The sequence below is a fragment of the Onychostruthus taczanowskii genome, unplaced genomic scaffold, assembly GCF_017590055.1.
Source record: "Onychostruthus taczanowskii isolate IOZ18803 unplaced genomic scaffold, ASM1759005v1 scaffold1, whole genome shotgun sequence".
Lineage (NCBI taxonomy): Eukaryota > Metazoa > Chordata > Aves > Passeriformes > Passeridae > Onychostruthus > Onychostruthus taczanowskii.
The window spans coordinates 9,545,690-9,564,996 of NW_024496525.1; the positions used below are offsets into that span (position 1 = coordinate 9,545,690).

Here is a 19,307-nt window from a genome sequence, read left to right on the forward strand (position 1 = left end):
AGGCAACTCAGCAATCACCAATGGTATGAAATACAGCAATGGAAAGTGCTGGATTCTGCACCTGGAATGGGCAACCCTGGATGTATGGACAGACTGGGGAATGAGAGGCTGGGAAACATGGAATGGAACCTAAGGGTCCTGGGTGATGGAAAGTTGAACATGAGTCAGCAGTGCCCTGGCAGCCAGAAGGGCCACTTGTGTCCTGGGGGGCATCAGGCACAGCATCACCAGCCAGGCTAGGGAGGGGATTGTCCCTTCTTCTCTGCTCTGGGACAGCCTCACCTCGAGTGCTGGGGGCAGTTTTGGGTGCCACAATATAAGATGTTTTTAAGCTATTAGAGAGCATCCAAAGTAGGGCAATGAAGATGGTGAAGGGTCTTGAAAGGAAGCCATATGAGGAATGGCTGAAGTCACTTTGCTCAGCCTGAAGAACACCCGAGGGGAGACCTCATTGCAATCTGCAACTTCCTTGTGAGGGGAATTGGAGGGATCACCAATCTCTTCTCTGCAGTGACCAGTGACAGGACCGCAGATAATGTCCCGAAGTTGTGTCAGGGGAGGCTTAGGTTGGATATTAGGAAAAAGTTTATCCAAAGGGTGTTTAAGCACTGAAGCAGCACCAGCCTGCAGAGTGCAGTGCTCTCGGGGACATGCTGTCATGGGGATGGGGCTATGCAGGAGTTGGAGTTGGTCATCCCTGTGCGGCCCTTCCAACTCGGCTTATTCTGTGGTTCTGTGATAAGGCAGCAGAGCGTGGAGCTGCCATGCATTCCTCAGCCAGTCTGAGCAGTGCACACTGCTGACCACGGCTCGGCACTGGCGGCCGGCACACACCCGGAGAGCGCGGGCTCCGAGCCCCATCACTGGGATCACCCGGCATTCCCGGCTCCCTCCCGGCTGCTCCATCACTGGGATCACCCGGCATTCCCGGCTCCCTCCCGGCTGCTCCATCACTGGGATCAGCCGGCATTCCGGGCTCCCTCCCGGCTGCTCCATCACTGGGATCACCCGGCATTCCCGGCTCCCTCCCGGCTGCGCAGCCCCGCCCCCGAGGCCGCGCGGGCGCTCAGTGACGCAGGCGGCGCGCGGCGGTTCGGGGCGGGGCGCGAGTCCGCGGTCGGCAGAGGGCGCCTCGGTGNGGCCGGCGGCGGGGGCCGCGGGGCGGGCGCGGATGGCTCCGTCCCGCTGCCCGGCGGCCTCGGCCGGCGCCCCGGCACTGCTGCGTGCGGTGACCGCCGGCTCCGGAGAGCGAGTTGTGGCGCTCGGGTTCCTCTCTAAAATGGTGCCAGCAGCCTCGGCGCGGAGCAAGCGCGTGCAGTGGCGGATACGTGCCAGGAGAGCGGGGAAGGCTCTGCTGCTGCCGAAAGGGAGCACAACAAGCTGGGTGTGAGGCCTGCTGACGGATTTAATTTCTTGGGTGTGACAGATTCCAGGGGGAAGGAGGGGGGGTGAGGGGGAACCTTAAGTGCCTGAAGATCAGATCCTGCATTAATTGCTTCGTTCAAAAGGCTTCAAATTATTTTTTCAGTCTTGGGCTGGATGATTTGGCATGCAGATTTAAAATAAAGAGATTTTGAATAGGGAGCTCTTTTAAGGAGAGATGAGGTGGTGATCTTGGAAATATTTTATTTCTGTTTTTGTAACGTGCTCTGCTTTGGAGCAAGGTTAAGTCCGTTTGCTTAAAAGCAAGTCTTTCTTGGTACATCATTTTTTACTTTTCCTCTTCCCCTGTTTTTTTCTTCCTCTTATCCTCTGGCTGTAATCAGGGAAGTAATTAAAAATATATGGTTACCCACGTTTAGTAGAATTAAAGCATAACAGAAGGCAGGTTGGTGCCTCTTTGGCCTTGCTGACTGGAAAGAACATATTCTTGAACTAAAATTAGAAATTATTTGAACTCCTAAACTTGAAAACTCAGACTATCATTATATTAAAAATTATGATATTAAGGTAGTTTTTATATGTATATTACAAAGTAAATGGCAGTATGCTGATATGCACATATTCTTACGGCTCTGTGTGTGTGCGTGCATATATATATATATATATATATATATTCACTTGCCCACTTTTACTGTGTGTTGGTCCTGGGGTAAGAAGCTTGATTATGGATGAAGAAGGTTTTTTAAATGCTGTAAACAGACTACAGGCAATAACAGAAATGTATTTGATGGTAGTACAAAAAGCTATGTGGAAGTTGTGCGACATGTAATCACAGACTGTCCAGCCAGGTGGGCATGTAGTGTACTTCCTTAGCCTCCACCAAGTTTGGAGCTTGCCAGTATATCTGTCGCTGGGTTTGAATTCAAAATCCTTGTTGCAGTTTTTTTTTTAAACTCCTTGGGTTGAGAAATAAATGGTAAAAGAAATTGCTGGATTTAATTTCATGGATAGTTTCTTAAAAAGTTGTGTAAAACATGAATGTGGAAGGTTCAGTGTTGTGGAAATTTATTTATTTTGTAACACCTCTCAGTTGTAAAAGTTTTCTGAACTTATTGTCCCCAGAGTGTTCATAAGTGAAAATCAACAGGTAGCAGTATATTTTCATTAGTGAAAGATGACTTCAGAAAGGACTTAACCACTGATAACTGCCCTTTATGGCAGCTTAACATACCTGTAAATGATACCTCCAGAAGCAGAAAACTGAGTTCTTGTTTGACTTTTTTTTTTTTTTTGTAGAAAATGTAAATACAGTTCAGTTATTAGACTCCTGGGCTATCTCCACAAAGGGAGCTAATGCACACCTGGGTTCATCCTTACTAAACTTGGATGAACTGTGACTTGTGATTATTTTTGGAGTTCGTTATGACTGACAGTGGGCCACATAAAAATTTCATAAGAAGAAAGAAAGAAGAAGAGGAAAATGAGGTTAAATCTTAGGTATCAGCTAATTTACCATTACTAGTTGTTCAAATAGTATTTTCATTTACTGCAAATTTAGAGAAATTCCTGTGGTCTTTATCAACATAGGAAACTTTAAACTGGGACAAATGGCCTGACAAGTGTAGCACATTAAAAAACTGTCTTCTCTTGGCATATAACACTCTTTATAATGTTGCAGAAAAATTTTGCATTAACATACTCCTTAAAAATCTTGAACTCCATTTCCTCTTTTTAAGAAAACTCAATTTTATCAGCTGGTGAAACATCAGTACCTCAATTACTAAAAAAAAAAAAAAATTTGAGAAAACCCAAACTGTTTTATATGCAAAGGATGTGGAAGCCTTCTAAAAGAAAGACACATGGATTTTGTAACACTTATTGGACCTAAAATGAAAGGAAGTTACGCCAAGCCTACAAAATCACTTCTACATCATAAGATAGTGCCAATTTATTTTTGTAAGCAAATTATTCTTTTGGAAGTAAATTTGAGATAACCATTCTTGGAAGTTTCTTGTGACCATTGTAGATCTGATAATGGCCAGTGAAGTGAGTTGACCATTCCCTGATGTTTGGAATGCTTTCAAAGCATGTGCTCTCCTCCTTGGGATAATGATTAATTAGGTTTTTCATCCGAGTTTAATATTGTGATCCTTGAACTTACAGTTGGGTTACTCTGGGGTGGAGAAGAATCACAGGAATATTTGCCATGGCTGAGGCACATGGAATGCTGCAGGAAAAAGTAGCTATTAAGAATCTGGACAAGGAATAGGATGGAAGAATGTGTGTTTTAAAAGGTATTGCTGATGGCTTAAGAGATCTAACTATTTTATCTTTTCCTTGCTGCCATGCAGAGTATGCCAGCCTATGTTCTGTAAGAAAACAATATTATGTTAATATGCATGTAGATTACATAACGTGCCAAGAAGATTTTGTCCCTCTCTAGGGGCTGTGCCCAGAACTTAGGACATGGGAGGGAGTGGCAGAGTTGTTAATACTTGCCTTCCATAGATGTGCACTTGAAAGCCTGTTAGTTCTGACTGTCTTTGCCTAATTCTGGTATCACCTGAAGAGTTTTATTGAATCTGGGAGAGATCGGAGATAGAAAATACCAGTAGAACCATCAAGAAAACTTTGCACAGGTACTGTCTGTTGGCTGTTGGGACAAACCAGCTTCTTCTCAGGAGACATGGCTGCTATTGCTTTAGTCCTTCTGCTTACTGAAGATTGAAGAGAATAAAAGGAGAAGAAGGGAAGATTGTTGTCTGCTATCAGAAATCACCCACTGTATAGGGGGAATTGGTGGAATTGGATTCTGTCATCCTAATGAAATCGTACATCTCTGTTCAGATTTGCAGTCTACCTTGTTCACGTGTTAAACAGTTTAGGATTGTACGATGGACCAAGGCAGAGCTGAAGGGACATGCATTCTCTCCTTAGTTTAATTTTTAAAGTTTGTAAAGTGAGGGAAATGCATTGGCCTCAATGAGACTGTATAGCAGATTGTCTGATCAAATACAACTAGCTGTGCTCATCACAAGGGAAAAGTCAGAAATTAAAGACATTAAGGTATAGATTGGTTGACTGTACAAATTAGTATCTAATGCCATTTTAAGAACCCTCTGTGTATATCCCTAAATTACAGGGGGCTGTAGTGTCTAATTAGCTATCCCCAGATGATATCTGACTGCAGATAGGAAATCAAAGTTGTGAAGAGCCATGTAAAGTGCCTTTCATCCTGTGGCATTCATCTTTTTAATTGCTGGCCAGCCAGCATTTTCCTAGGTGTTACTAAGCCTTTCAAAGCTGGTTTCTTAGGATGTTGACTAAGTTTATTATAGCACTGTTAGGTTTGTGTATACCAGATTCTTCTGCTTGTGTTCTGCTCTGTTTGGACTACATGGGTTATGTATCTGAATTTAATCACTTTCAGTATATTTGTTTTATGCATTTGCACAGTCTTTCCTATAAAACATCTGGATGTATAAACCCGTGTAAAACATTTGGATCTCTAACATCCTGTGGCAAGTTTAGGTTGATTATCATTTGCACACAGTTTAACCTTGTTAGTTTTGATCTGATCTTCAGCTATTGCCTTTTGACCCCTTATTTTTATATTGGGCAAGAGAGGGCACAATCTCTGTGCAACTTCTCTGAGCCATTCATTTGGTAGGCCTTTGTCTTGTTTCCCCTGTTGGCTATAACTAGCATCTTCCCCAGACTGAAGAGGCTGATCTAATCAGTTGTCGACTATATGAAAGCTATTCCATGTATTTTTAACTTGCCTTTATCTGAGCTGTTTTTTACTTTACTCAGAAGGGATTTTTTTTTTACTTTTTAAGGTTGATTTGGTTGTTTTTAAAAAAAGTTAACTAACCCTGCTCTCAGTATTTGAAATACAGGCACAAATTAGTTCTGTGCCCTGTCACAATAGTGTTCTGTTTATTTTTCTAACTATTTATTGATCCGTAGGGAGCATTAAAGAGTCCAACTGATCTAAAGTAAACTGTCCTATATCCAGATATTGTTGTGGGTGGCAGTTACTAGCCCAGAGACTGTGATTCCAGTAGGAACCTATAAGTTTCTCCTACACACAGATACATAGGCTTTGCTTTATATTGATCTCTAAGCATTGCTTCTGCTTATTGTACATCACAGTCCTACTCCAGTTCTTCAGTTAGCCCTTCTCTTCACTGGTATGGCTTTGTATTGTCAACAGTCTTCTTCCCCTTTTGTGAGGTCATTTATTAATATATTGAACAGCATAAACCAATGCAGGTTTTTCCCAGGGATCTGGAGGTGATTTTCTGCAGGAAACTGCTTAGACAGTTTATGGCTGTTTCTGAGATACATGTGCATGCAAGAGCTTTCCCTTTTTTTCGCTTGGTTGCTTAGTTTCCTCAAGATTTAAGTGAGGGACTTGGAATCTCAAATAGAGTATCATTTAGTTTATCCATGTTGTACTACCCCATACTCTTAATAGATTCCATTAATTCTGCAGAGCAGGAGGTCACATATTCATAGAATAATTTTCGTTAGAACGGACCTTAAAGATTTTCTAGTTCCAATTTCCCTGCCATGGGAAGGGACACCTTCCACTAGGCCAGACTGTTCAGAGCCCCATCTAACTTGGCCTTGAACACTTCCAGGGACAAGGCATCAACAGCTTCTCTACGAAATGTGTTCCAGTACCTTACCACCCTCTCAGTAAAGAATTTAGTCCTAATATCCAAGCTAAACCTCCCCTCTTTCAATCTGAAGCTATTACTCTTTGGGCTGTCACAAATGCCCTGGTAAAAAGTTCCTCTCCAGCTCTCTGTCACTCCTTCAGGTACTGGAAGGCCACAGTGAGGTCACCCTGAGCCTTCTCTTTTCCAGGCTGTGTTGCCTTAGTGACAACCAGGTTGAATCTTTCCCATTATATTATTTGTTTGTGTCCACTAAGTCTATTCTTGATTACGTCGTTTACTAATTAGTGCAACAGAGATGTCAGTCTGGATCTTCCTTGAAGCTCTTTAAGTATTGACTGTGTTCTCCACATGTGTTTTCTTTAGGTTCTTTGTCAGCTCCAAGAGAGCTAAAAACACAACTGTTTCATTACTGCTTAAATGTTCACTGCTACTTCTGCATAATCTGAGACCCTCAACAGATTAAACTATGGAAACCTCTTTAAACTGTTGGTCTGTGAAGTCGTACAAAAGGATTTTACTTTGCTTCATCAGATGTTCCTTTATATTTGATAATATTTTGACCTTTTGAATTTATTTTACCAGTCTTTAAAGAAAGAATTGATCTGTTGTTTCATTCTGTTTCAACTGGGAGGCTGGGGAACAATACAGTCTTATGTTAGATTTGTTAGAGTGTAAAATTGTCTTAATTTTTCTCCTGGATATATGCAACCTTTTGTAAGAAACTTCCTTCCATCTGGAGTTCTCTCTCCAGTTCAGATAGCTCCAGTTCGGGTATTTTGAGATGTTAGATGCTCTTTAGAGCCCAGTATTAAAAATGAATACGCTAATTGAAGTTTCTTGGCAAGACATGTTTTTCTAGCCTTCTAATATTTTACACTTCTTTTAGGCAAAAAGTATTCTAGTTATACAGTGCTGTCATTTATTTTGGTGATCAGGTTCTTGTATACAGCTTAGTGTGAAAGACAGGGTAGATTGAGATAATTTGTTAAACAAGGAAAAATAAGGAACAGTCACTGTTAGGCATGAGGAATTGTAAGCTGATAGTGTGTTATGGGAGTAGTCACAAAAATTATTCTTCATCAACAAAGTTTAGGGATTTTTTAGCACCTGATGAGGTGGCTGTGAGTTTAACTCTGGTGGTTGGAGATCGTCCCCCCTAATATTTTAGTTTATTGCTTTCTCCTCAGTATTATTCTCAAACAGTGGATAGAAAAAGAAAAAAAAAATGTAAAGACTTTTTCCAAGTTCTCTTTATCACTGACCTGAATAAAAGGATGGATTTGTTTGGATTTTAATATTGTTCAGTTTTTCTTAAAATGTCCAGTTGTTCAGCATATGCCTTTGTATTGTGCTTCAAGTACAAATTTTAATATGCAGCCCATTTTGAGTCCAAATAATGGTTTTAACCAGTGTGATAAGCAGAGGAAAAGGTGTTTGTGAGTTTTTTTCTGAACTTAAGGGAAAAGTTTATTTACAGGCCTGTGTGGAGAGCTAGCAAAGTGATCACTCCTCATCACTCTTTCACAGTGTGAAAAAATTAAGTTAATGAACCAGTCTTAACCCGACTGATATCTGGAAAAATTTTGACCACCAGCTGTGTAGATCTTGCCCTAAATAATGCTGCCATTTACAGTTCTTGCTGTAGTCTGAGGGCTATGTGTTCTCATCTTGCAGGGTAAGGGATTCTCTCAGTAAATACTCCATTTTTGAGAGAGAAATATCAAGTGAAATTCTTTAGTACTGATCCAATTCTAAAGAGTACCAGAACATTTGAAGAATTTTTTTTCTTCCACTGTACCCTACATGAGGGATTTTTAATGTGCCTGAATATAACATCTGTCTTGTTTAGACCTACCACCTGCTTGTTTCATTTGATGGCCTTTAGCTACTGCATGGATCTTCGTGGCTAATAAGCTGTTTCCCATCTGGCTTATTCAGTGCTCAGTGTCTTAGTCTTTTAAATGCTGAAGTTCTTAATGTGGGGTAAATCTGCTACACAGAGTGAAAAGGATAGGGCTGCTGCTAAAGGTTGAAGGGAGAGATTGGAGCACTCATGTTGAGACCAGAGTTGTACCTTTTAGGGGAAAAAACAGTAATATTGGAACAAATGGTTGTTTTTTAAAAGTAGCGTAGGATATCTTGCTAAATAAATCACTTCAGGAACAGTGCCTCTATGATGATGTAGTAGTTGAACCTAGTCTCAGGCAATGGATCTTCTGATCAGTTACAAAAGATGCAAAATCATATGTACAGCTGTCTCAGTCTTGGTATTGATTCTTATAGAAATACTTGGATACTTCAAGACAAAGGACTTCAGGCATAAAATAAAGCTGTGGATTTTAGTATGAAAAATGGCCAAAGCACTATTTTGACAAAAATGGGAGGGGGAGTGTACATTTGCCAATAAACTAAGGGGAAAATCTTTCACCATTTTTTTTAACCTTTGTTATTTTGATGAAGCTTGCTTTCTTCCTGAAAAACAAGAATCAGTTTTTAGCTGCCTTTCACACTTGGAAACACATGTGAAACCAATTATTTTTCTCTAGACTGTAGATGGAATTCATAGTGTGAGGAAAGTTTCATAAATTACCCTGTTCTTTACTTGAATTCTTGTTTGTATGGCACCCCTCAGTGCTGGTGTAGAAACTGGTGTGAAAACAAAATCTCTGCCGTGGTTTCTTGGGGTTATTTAGGTTTTGTTTCCCCTTTCTCGAAAGCTAAATAGGGATTTTGAAATTCTCACCATGTTAATAATAAGGCCTCTAGCTAACGTGCTCTAAAGGATGATGTCTTGGGTTATATCTAGAGTGGAAAATCTTGCAAATAGTTGAATTCTAGTGTTGCTAGCTGCATTTGAAGAAATCTGACAGAATGTTTTAGAAAATACAACTAAATATCTTTCCCTTGAGGGCAGGTATTTGAGAGATTATGGCATCTGAAGCTCACAATGTTAAGAAACAGAACGTCTTGCTTATTGAAGGTCATCCCATTGATCTCCCCAGAAAAAGAATCTCTTCTTCCACTAAAAAGATCATGAAGGAGGTAAGCTGTTTATGTTGTTTGTTGGGTTTTTTATGTCCTCTGAGAAAAGTGAAGTAAAGATTTAAACTGTTGTATAGTTCTGAGCAGTGTAAATCTAGAAGCACAGCACTACTAAACAGTTGATATTTAGATGTGCAATAGAACTTTAAATTGTTTATATAGCAGTTATATTATGAAAAGTATGTGTTGTAATAGATACTGGCAGTGGCCACACAGATCAGTGCATTGTATCGCCCATATGAGCAGTAGGTACTGATTGTTGCAGTCTTACTCAGGTGTGCTTTTTTGCAATCTAGCCAAAAATGTTTCAATTCTGTCATGAAAAATTCTTTCTTGCCAAGAGACCTATATGGCACAAGTGAGAGGTGGAGTAGGTGAAAGCCATTCATTGAAATAAATCTGCCATATAATTATACAGCTTCATCTAGCATGTTGGTAGCACGTAGATTTTCACTGGCTTCTTGCTACTCAAAAATATTTTTTATAACCTCTTACCTGTGTTACTGGCTGAAGAGTAAGACAGTGGAGTACAGAGGAACACTGGAGAGGCAAACTTACTGTAAGACCTCTTCAAACAGTGGTGAAGATTGTCAGTATCCTCTGTTTATTGAAATTTTGTATTAAAACTAACATTTTATGACCAGTGTTACCAAAAAAAATCATAACATTGCCTTGCTGATGTGCACAATCTAAATGCTACCATTAATGCTAAGTAGTATAGATGGGAGTGTTTGACCCTTTATAATAATACAGCTTTTTTTCTCTATTTGCTTTCTCCCAGGGTAAGAAATCTCCAAAACAGCTGGCTTCATACACAAACAGGTAGGAGGGTTGTGCTGTGTAGTATCTGAGTTTAAAGAGTGACAAAGGTGGGGAGAAAGTCACAGCTGAAATTGATTATAACACCAAAGCAAACACAAATGGATGGTAGGTCTTGATTTTAATGACAGTTCTTGGTTCTTGTGTTTTCTTCCATAATAATGAGTCTCTGCATTAATAAAAACAGAGAAGAATATTGGTGGCATGACTTCTCATAACCCAAGTGTCATTAAGATATGTATTAGGGGAAAAATGTTTTCAATAACCTGAAAGCTAAATTCATAATTATACATATATGTATAAACTTAATAATGCAATTGATTTGGTTTGGATCAACCTTCACTAAAATAGTGCTTTATTATTTCAGAGTAACAGTTGGAAAAACGGTGACCAGTCCCCTCTCTCTTTTCAAAGTGGTGTATTGCAAAAGGAAAGTTCATTGCTATACTCCAAAGCCTTGTTACAGAAAGAAGCTGTGCCCTAAATCTAGGGGCCGTGACATGGCAAATAAAGAAAATGAACTGGCTTGTGCAGGGAATCTGCCAGCAAAACTTCACAACAGTCGGACACACTTGCTGAATTCTAGTGACTCTGGCTCGTCTCAAACAGAAGGCCCCTCATCCAAATACAGTGCATTTTTTTCAGAGGTGGGTAGAGTTGGAAGAAACTCCAGTTAAAGAAGTGTTCGTAGTAATTAACTATGAAAGTTTTCTTTCTTTAGATTAATTTCCTTCAATTTTGCAGATATCAGGTATTGTGATTTACAGTCTGTCCATTTATGGTGATGCAGTTGTCAATAGCAATAGTCCTGCCACTTTTCTTCATATTTGTGTCAGGTCAGAAGCTCAGATCTGCCACACTTGACTGGGTTAAAATCGTACCAGCACCAAAGGAGAGCGTTGTTTTGACATGCTTAGGTTTCATGAACTGGCAGGACACACGTGTCCATGTGTGTGTTTTATAAAAGTGTAAAAATGTTAGTATATCAATGAGAATAAACTGGTGAGGTAGATTAGAACAATTCTCAATAGCAGTATCAACTTTGTGTGAAACTAACCTAAGTGTTTGTATGACCTTTATTTCTTGTTAGAGTTGATTGAGGAAACCTAAAGAAACCTAAAAGAAGCTTGTAGGGCTTCTGAAACTGTCTAAAAGGCCAGATATTTAAATTAAATGGATCTTGTGACAAGGAAGGCCATTTAAGGACCTTAATGTTGAAGTTAGCATTTCTGTCACGATAGATTTTTGTTACTCGTTGGGGCTTGCATGCGTTTAAGGTGAGGCATGGCAGGGAGAGTAACGTCAGAAACGATCACCGTGCTGTCTTGTCACGGTGCTGTAAGTGTGGGCTCCCCTGAGGAGAGAGCCCTGAAGGCGCAAGTCTGCAGCACTTCCACATTGTTTCGTTTGATGGTTTCAAGAAATGAGCAGAATAGCTACGATAAAGAGGCTGCAGAAAGGTGGGTAAAAAAAATGAAGATGGAAAGATTCATTTTTTGAGAAGCTAAGGAGCAGATCACTGGCCTCTGGTCACAAATGACTATTTAACTGGTTTGAGAGGTTTGTGTGACTCTGCAGTGTTCATTCCAATCCAGGGTCTAATTAATTAAAATGCCTGAACTTCATTCAGAGAACAAGCTTTTTCAGAAATGAACCTTTTCTGTTGGAGTTTGGAATAATACATGTAATTACTTGTGTCTAAATTGTGTCAAAATTAATAATCATCTAAGTAAAAAGTTCTCAGAGTTGGTGAGAATTGTAGGTTGATGCTCATGAATGCTCATTTTAATTATTTGATACTGGTCTTAGGTGGTAAAGAGGTACAAACCTTATTCTTGATGCTTTCCTGTAAAGTAGGTCCAATATTTTTGTGACCCCAAGGGAAATGTCTGGGTTTAAGTCTATTCTTAGATAAATTTCTAAAACAGACTTATCAACATACAGGTAGAATATACAAGATTATATATGAGTAGCTTATTGTTTTATCGCTGGCTACTTAACTTGTGGCAACTTTTTATATTTTTAAAAACATGCAGGTTTCTCAGGACCATGAAACTATGGCTCAAGTTCTTTTCAGCAGGAATCTGAGACTGAACGTAGCTTTAACCTTTTGGAGAAGGAGAAGTATAAGTGAACTGGTAGCCTACTTAGTGAGGTAAAACAAGTCTCTTATTTTATATCCTAAAAATGACAGCAATCTTAAATATGCCACAGTATTTTTAGCAATTCTGTAAATGTTGTGACTTAGCTACACTTTTAAAATCATAGTGGAAGCATATACTTCTACTACTAGTAGTAGGATCTACAAGTAACACTTCTGATTTTATTCTTAATGTTTCTAGGATACAGGATCTTGGAGTAGTAGTAGACTGCCTTCCTGTGCTTACGAACAGGTACAAACAGAAAAAAGTGGGGGGTTTGAACCTGCTTATAACCACACTGAAGTTCAAGCACTTCTGAAACATCTTGTTTTTAAGTTTACAGGAAGAAAAACCATATGTTTCAGTTGGCTGCTGTGTAGATCTTTTGCCTTTAGTGAAATCTCTGCTTAAAAGCAAATATGAAGAGTAAGTATCAGCTTGGGATGTTTTTGAAACGCTATTACTTCCTGGCTATGCAGAGCCCTGGAAATCAATGGATTTTAATCCTCTGCCTTTTTTTCCCTCTGCCCCTTCCCCTAGCTCTGCCTTTCCCAGGAAATGAGAAAGCTCTGGAACGGAAGCTTTCTGAACCTTTATCCTTTAACAAAGCAACAGTGCAGAAATTCTTTTCTGCAATGTTAGGGATGTGGGGGAGAGGACTGGCTTTGCCCTTATGCAGATTTATTTATCCTAAACAGTAAAAAAGAATAGCACTGAGGTTTTAGTATGCTTTATAACATGTAGTCAAGGCAGAGTTTTCTTCAACTTTTTCAACAAGAACTTCGGGCAACCACTTAGAAATTGCAAGTGTAAGCAAGTATTTAAATGTACCAATTTGTCTAGATTTTTTTTCTTCCAGAATAGAAAATGTGTTGCTTTCTAAATTGCTTACAAAGTTATCTCAGTCTTTATTTATCTGGCCTGTAGATAATCTGCAGGGAGGGAAATGCATAATGTGTCAAATGTGTTGTTACAGATATGTGATAGTGGGTTTAAACTGGCTTCAGGCTGTCATTAAAAGATGGTGGTCAGAACTATCTGCACATACAGAAAAAGCAGAAGATGGGTGAGTATAATCTTGGGAAATACTGAAATGTGTTTCTGTAGTCTCTTGTAATTTTGATAGTAGGAGCATAACTTGCCTACAAAAGGCAAACTTAAAATTTTGAAGTTAAAGCTTAAAAGTAGTTTAAGGATAGTTAAGTTACTGTCTTTGTTTTTCTCTTTTTTGCTACTGTTTTAATACATGTAGGCTGTAGTCATATCAAGGATTATACCAATGCTGTAGAAGTTGCATCAAAATTTTTCAGATCTTGTGGCAATATCTATTGTATAGGCTAAGTCTATATGCAGTATTAATTATTAATTTTAGTAAAAGAGACTACTGAAATGTACTACCTATGTTATAAAGTGATGTTCATTCTCTTTCAGAAACATTCATATTTTAAAACAACATCTAAGTGTTTTGTGGGAGCAGGAGAATCATCTTACTCTGGTTCCAGGATATACTGGTAATATAGCTAAGGTAAGTTCTGGTCCCAGTTCTGGTCGTGTTCAGTAATAAACATGGTTGTATCACTTATGGTATTCCTCCTGTTTTACTTATGCTAAACTGTGGTTGGACAGAAACACTTTTACTTTAGTTACTGCTAATGCTCAAGTGTATTGCATGGTTTTTACAGAAATCTGGAGTTTTCCCTATGATAGTTCTGTGAATTAAAATGGTAATTATCCTAAGCATCTCCTTAATAACAAAGTAGCTAATAGTAATGAGCCTTAAAATGGATGTGAAAAAGGGCTCAGTTGAGTAGGTAGACAGATGTTTTCTCTTAGATCTCTTGTCCCTATTGTTGTAAGTATAATGGAGAATCTTAGCCCAGGAATGTCATTGGCATTTGCACATCAGGTGATGGGGCAAGTGACAACATACTAAATTCTGAAGCTTATTGCTGACCTAATGCTTAGAAAATGGTGAGTTTGTGCTGAGCAGAAGAGCCTGTCTATCTGAGATGACTCTCTTCTTGCATTTTTAGGTAGGTTGTGGTATCAGTAACATAATGAGGGTGTCTGGTAGATCCATGTTTTGCTGTTTGTGCTCATCTCTATAAACATGGCTTTCTGAGATTGGGCTCCAAAAGTTATACTAGATAGAAACCTCTCCAGGTGGAGGGACCTGATGAAGGTGGACAGTGAGAAAGGAGTTTCAGCAGGCAGTTGGTTGTGTGCAGTATTTGAGTGAACTTGAAAGGAACTTAAAAATTGCATCTTTCACTTATATCTTAAGGAGTTTTGGTGAAATTATAATTCTGTACCTACAGAATTGATTACTTTGATGTGTCAAACAAGTAAACTATTTCCTTTTCTTCTGGACTGCTGTACACCTGGGACTTCAGTTTTGATGTCCCTACAAGGATAATTACAAAATTCTTGCAGCATTTCAGTCAACAGGGATGCAGAAGAACTGAGTTCTAACTCCCAAAGTGGCAGAGCTATGAGAGCATGTAATGTAGACTGCCTAGTTCTTTTGCTGGATCAGAATAGCAGCTCTAGGTAGTGTCAGTTTGTTTTTCTAGAGTTCAGGTTCCCTTTATGTTCATTTACTGTCTTCTTAATGTGTATCAGGATAGATTGTGACCAAAGTCACCTGAGCAAGTCAGAGCAAAAGTAGTGCAAGAATGTTGGAGGGGTTGGGTGAAGGAATGTCATACATAACACGTTTTAATTACATGATCATATGATGATGATCTTTCCTGCTCATGCAGGGAGCAAAGGAATAACAGATAAAATTGGTGGCTTTAAAAACTAATCCTACTCTTCTGGCAGGCTTTTTAGTACATAAAGAAATGTCATTGAAAACATTAATTGAAAAGTAATCATGATAACTGGTTCTGAAATTTGGGCAAATATAATTATTCTTGTGCTATGGTCCTGAGGTTGCCCTGCTTCAGACATAGAGTTGGTGTTAGTGTTTGTCACATTATTCATAGCTCTTTCTCCTTTTTTTCCTTCTAGGATGTAAATGCTTATTTATTGCAGCTACACTGACATGATGGGGGAACAGTGTGCTTATGTGGTGAAACAATCCCCTAAAGTATCCCTGAAATATGTGCTGAAAGCCTTTTGAGAAATACTGGCAGAAGAGAACTGAACTGTCAAGCTGTTTAATGAAACCACTAACAAAACCCTAACCATCTACTTCACATTGAAGTGGAAAAATGTCTAGTAGGAGCAACTTTTACTTCAGTGAGGTGAAAGTGCACTATGAAAACTGTATGCCTTTGCTGCATTTGGGATTCACTCAGTTACTAGGTATTCCTTTAAATGCTACTGTACCTTACAACATCATCGCATAAAAGAAGATGAACTATACTGTCATGAAGACAAGACAGCAGAACCAGTTATAAGGAACCAACAAAAACAATCAGCATTAAGAGCTTTTAAATGTCTCTTTCACAAGAGAACTCCAAAATGCACAACTATCTTCCAATTATGTAAAAAAATACAAAAAACTTTGGTATATTCATTTACTTCTATGTTTTAATCAAATTATTAAAGACAGTTTTTGTTTGCACTATTGAGAAACTATACAGCAAAGATGCCTTAATTACTAGTGTTTCAAAAAGCCAATGTGTTAAGATACATATAGCTATTATGTTCAGATTGTGATGGAAAACTACAAAAATCAGGGTTTCACATTGTGTAGTTAATATTGCACATATACAAAGATTCATGTATGAAAAATATTATAGATACCTGAAGTTAAGCTTGGGTAAACAGTTATTGCAAATGTCAGCAGAATGGTGAATTTATGTCTAACAAATGTTTTTATATTGTATGTGGATTTCTAACACAGTAATCTTGTTCTGTATCATTCAAACTACATGCAAATAAGTAAATATATTAAATATATCTACTGTTTTTTCTTTTCAAGTTCAAAAAAAATCAATTTCTAGAATAATCTCTTCCGCAGTACTTTTTATCATAGATATTTAAGTCTCTTGTTTGAAATGTTTACAGCCAGATGAGGCCATGTTATTCAAATCACACCCTTTTTATACTACCTCCTTTAAGAAACTGACAAAGAACTTTTGCAAAATTGATCAAGTTCTAACCTGATCATGATGGCAAAGTCATACCAACAACAGCATTGAGAATACAGCTATAAACTTTTACTGTCATCTTGATAATGCTGTTCTATTTTAATTTAAAAGCTATATCTTAATAGCTCTGAGGGAGTCTTAATCTTAGGCTTGCTGTTGCCTTTTTTAATGTTGTGATTAGGAAGCATGCTTTTTCAATTAAAACTTACAAAGTGCCAGCTCTCCACTTAAAAGTATACATGCGCAGCATGTATGACCAAATAGACTACTTCCTTAAAAATAAGTACTTGCAAGGGTTGTTTTCATACCTAGCATTAAGCATGTGCACTTTTATTGACATGCAGGAGAAAAGTCTTTTGATAGCCGCAAGAGGTTTTTTGCTTTACAGATTAAATAAATTAATTTTAAACTCCTGTAGTGATCAATAACTTCAGGCCTCCTGTTGCTTAGTATTGTATTTAGTTTATGTATCGTTGTTCCTGACTTCTGAAGGCCAACTAGAAATCTGTCATGAGAACTTGGTGCTTTTAGTTGTTTGACTGTTCTGTAAACCACCAAAGGTTTTGCATTTCCCAGGGCAGTCAGTTACAAAGTTTCTGGGGCATCCCAAAACTGCAAACTTTGTGGGACAATTTGGAGACATACACATAGCCAGTCTTCTTGCTGGAATTGTTATGTATCATTAGAGATATTTCATGTTCAAAAAGTTTTGAGATAGGACTTTTCAAATGTTCTTACTATCAATTAAAAATCTAAAGGAACTATGACAACATTCTTGTATTACTTTACTGTTCCATTGAACACTTAAATGTAAAAGTAACGAAGTTTAGTTTCATCATTTGGGTGGCAGTTGCTGAAACTTAGATTATTCCTCAAGGACAGTACTGTTTATGGAAACTCAGATTTTTATTTTTTTTTTAATAGACAGAGTAACTCCTGGCCATTTATTTCTGATAATATAAGAAAGTATAGTTGTAATTGATTAAAGGGATACTCTAGTATTTAAAAATCTAGCTTGAATGTAGATTTAGATACATGGGCTTGTAATGAATTCTGTATGTGGCCATAGAGTTACCAAATCCTAACTGTGGACAGTGCTTTTGTTTTAGAGGTGAGGTAAGATTGATTTGAGTATCATTACTGAGGAATACCTAATAAAATAATACATTCTTTTTAACTGCCAAAAGTTGTATTTTGACAGCATCAATAATACAGTATTAAACATTGTCATTAGTATCTGTGCCTTATTTTAAATGAATTTTTTACTGTTTTCAGGCAGCTATTAGACTGTAAGAACAGGATTCAGGTGTCTGTATTATGAAATTCTTTTTTCCATCATGTTCTTAATTCATTGAAACTATTCACACTAATATGCAGGCTCAGCTTCTTGTATTCTTTTTAGTTCTCAAATGGCTAGGAATCAGTTTTACTGTTCCAGAATGTACATGTATAATATGTGGTCAAAGTTGGCATGAGTTAAATGTCTTAACAGCTGTGTAACTCTGCTAAATTCATATAGTTGTTTCAGTGAATCTAAGAATTAAGTTTATGAGCTATCCCATGCATAAATTATAATCTTTGTGTTGCTTTCTAAAAATGCTATTTCTAGGATGTGTCAGAAGATCCAGACAGAATTAATCCTTTTCCTGTGTGTTCTTGTAATGCAGAAGCACGTATGTACTTGAGGATGAAGGATGCCTCCACAAAGCTGTTCTGCATGTTATACCACTTGATATGAAACTTTGAAAAACACTATGTCTTTTGCCTCAGTTCCCTGAAAGTACTTGAGGCTGTTTTGCTGAAGGAGTACTTTTAAGTGTGACCCAGGATTTGCCCATCCCCTAAACTGAAATTAAAGAATCCTTCTGGCAAACTGTCTCTTTCTGCAGGGCTGAATAAAAAGTCCAGTATTTTGTAAATGGAAGTGGCCAAGTTGAGGTATTACTGATAGCTTTTTCCACCTCTACTCTTCAGCAAGCTATGCCATTTAGCTGAGTGTGAAGAAGTTAGCATGTCTTAATGATTATGTATGTCTCTGTTTTGAAGGAACTATGCCTATTTCTCAGGAAAGAGTCTTCTACTCTTGGATCACACAGGTACTGCATTCCACACTCCTTAATAGTGCTTGCAGGTTGTTGCTGGCATTAAAAAAAAAATAGCAGCAGCCCTTCAAGAGCTTACCCTCTGTAGTGAGATATAGTTTTTTTTTGGTTTTTTTTTTTGCCCTCCTGTAGATTGCTTTGTCAGAGGTTGCAGTTTTAACACTTGAGGTGCAGGAGGGATGGGAGAGTAGGAAAGGGCAAAATATACATGCCCTGTGCTGAGTGACATCAGCCCCACTGCATTATAAAGCAGGCTGTATTTTCATTTTCTGGCATCTGAAGTAGGCAAATTTGGGGTTAAACATCTTTATGCGTTTAGCATTGAAGAGGTAAAGGTTTTGCAGATGGATGCTACAGTGTTAATTTGTGATTTTTTTTTTTTTTTTTTTGAAACTTGAAAGTATCTTATGTGACACTTACATTTTAGACTGGCAAGTGGTTGCTTTTGCCAGTTCATCTTGCCAGATCTTCCAGTTCTACAGAAGACTGAATGTCTGTCTTAGTGTGGAGATTTGCAGCTATTTTTGTGCCTAGTTTTCTAGGGCAATGTGAAACTAATCAACTGTTTCAGAATACAAAACCATGCAAATTATGGTACTGGTGTGAAGTTATTCCAGCTTTGCACAATGCAAATGCTAAAGTTCATGAAAGCAGTCAATTCTTTTGAGAGGAACTTTGTATTGAGCTGATGTTGCATTAGTGAAGAAAAAAAATGAAGCAGTTTTTAATAGCCTTGGTAAAAGCCAGACAGTGTTGTCCAAGTTTTGCCTTCAGTCTGCCATCCTACACACAGTAATCATTGTAGGTTACAGATAAAGATTCACAGAGAAAATAGATTGAGCATGCTTCTGTTGTTAGTGCTTTATGTTATCCTTCTTTAAACAATTAATGTTTATTCTAAGAGTTAAATAACTTGTTTATGTGTTGGAATGAGACTAAGTGCAACTATTTTTCTCCCCCTTTCCACATACATTCTTTAGGACTTAATGATGTTATTTATTTCTCATCTACTTTAAATATACTAAGAGTGTG

The 19,307-nt window shown here is 38.2% G+C and overlaps 1 protein-coding gene across 1 annotated transcript; it reads left to right on the plus strand.

Annotated features, from left to right (window-relative positions):
- Positions 1–8,987: 8,987 nt before the first annotated feature.
- On the plus strand, positions 8,988–18,662 carry KATNBL1 (katanin regulatory subunit B1 like 1). Its single transcript, XM_041400996.1, has 9 exons — positions 8,988–9,113; positions 9,895–9,935; positions 10,300–10,579; positions 11,969–12,087; positions 12,275–12,325; positions 12,410–12,499; positions 13,050–13,139; positions 13,505–13,598; positions 15,086–18,662. Exons 1-9 carry the CDS (start codon positions 9,000–9,002, stop codon positions 15,116–15,118), a joined length of 912 nt encoding a protein of 303 aa, XP_041256930.1. The 5' UTR covers positions 8,988–8,999; the 3' UTR covers positions 15,119–18,662.
- The last annotated feature ends 645 nt before the right edge of the window (positions 18,663–19,307 follow it).

Excerpts from the sequence above, each read along its gene's own strand:
- KATNBL1 (XM_041400996.1), top strand. The coding sequence starts at position 9,000 with ATGGCATCTGAAGCTCACAATGTTAAGAAACAGAACGTCTTGCTTATT. Across the intron at positions 12,326-12,409 it reads CTTCCTGTGCTTACGAACAG|TTTACAGGAAGAAAAACCAT; the intron begins GTACAAACAGAA and ends CTTGTTTTTAAG. Across the intron at positions 12,500-13,049 it reads CTTAAAAGCAAATATGAAGA|ATATGTGATAGTGGGTTTAA; the intron begins GTAAGTATCAGC and ends GTGTTGTTACAG.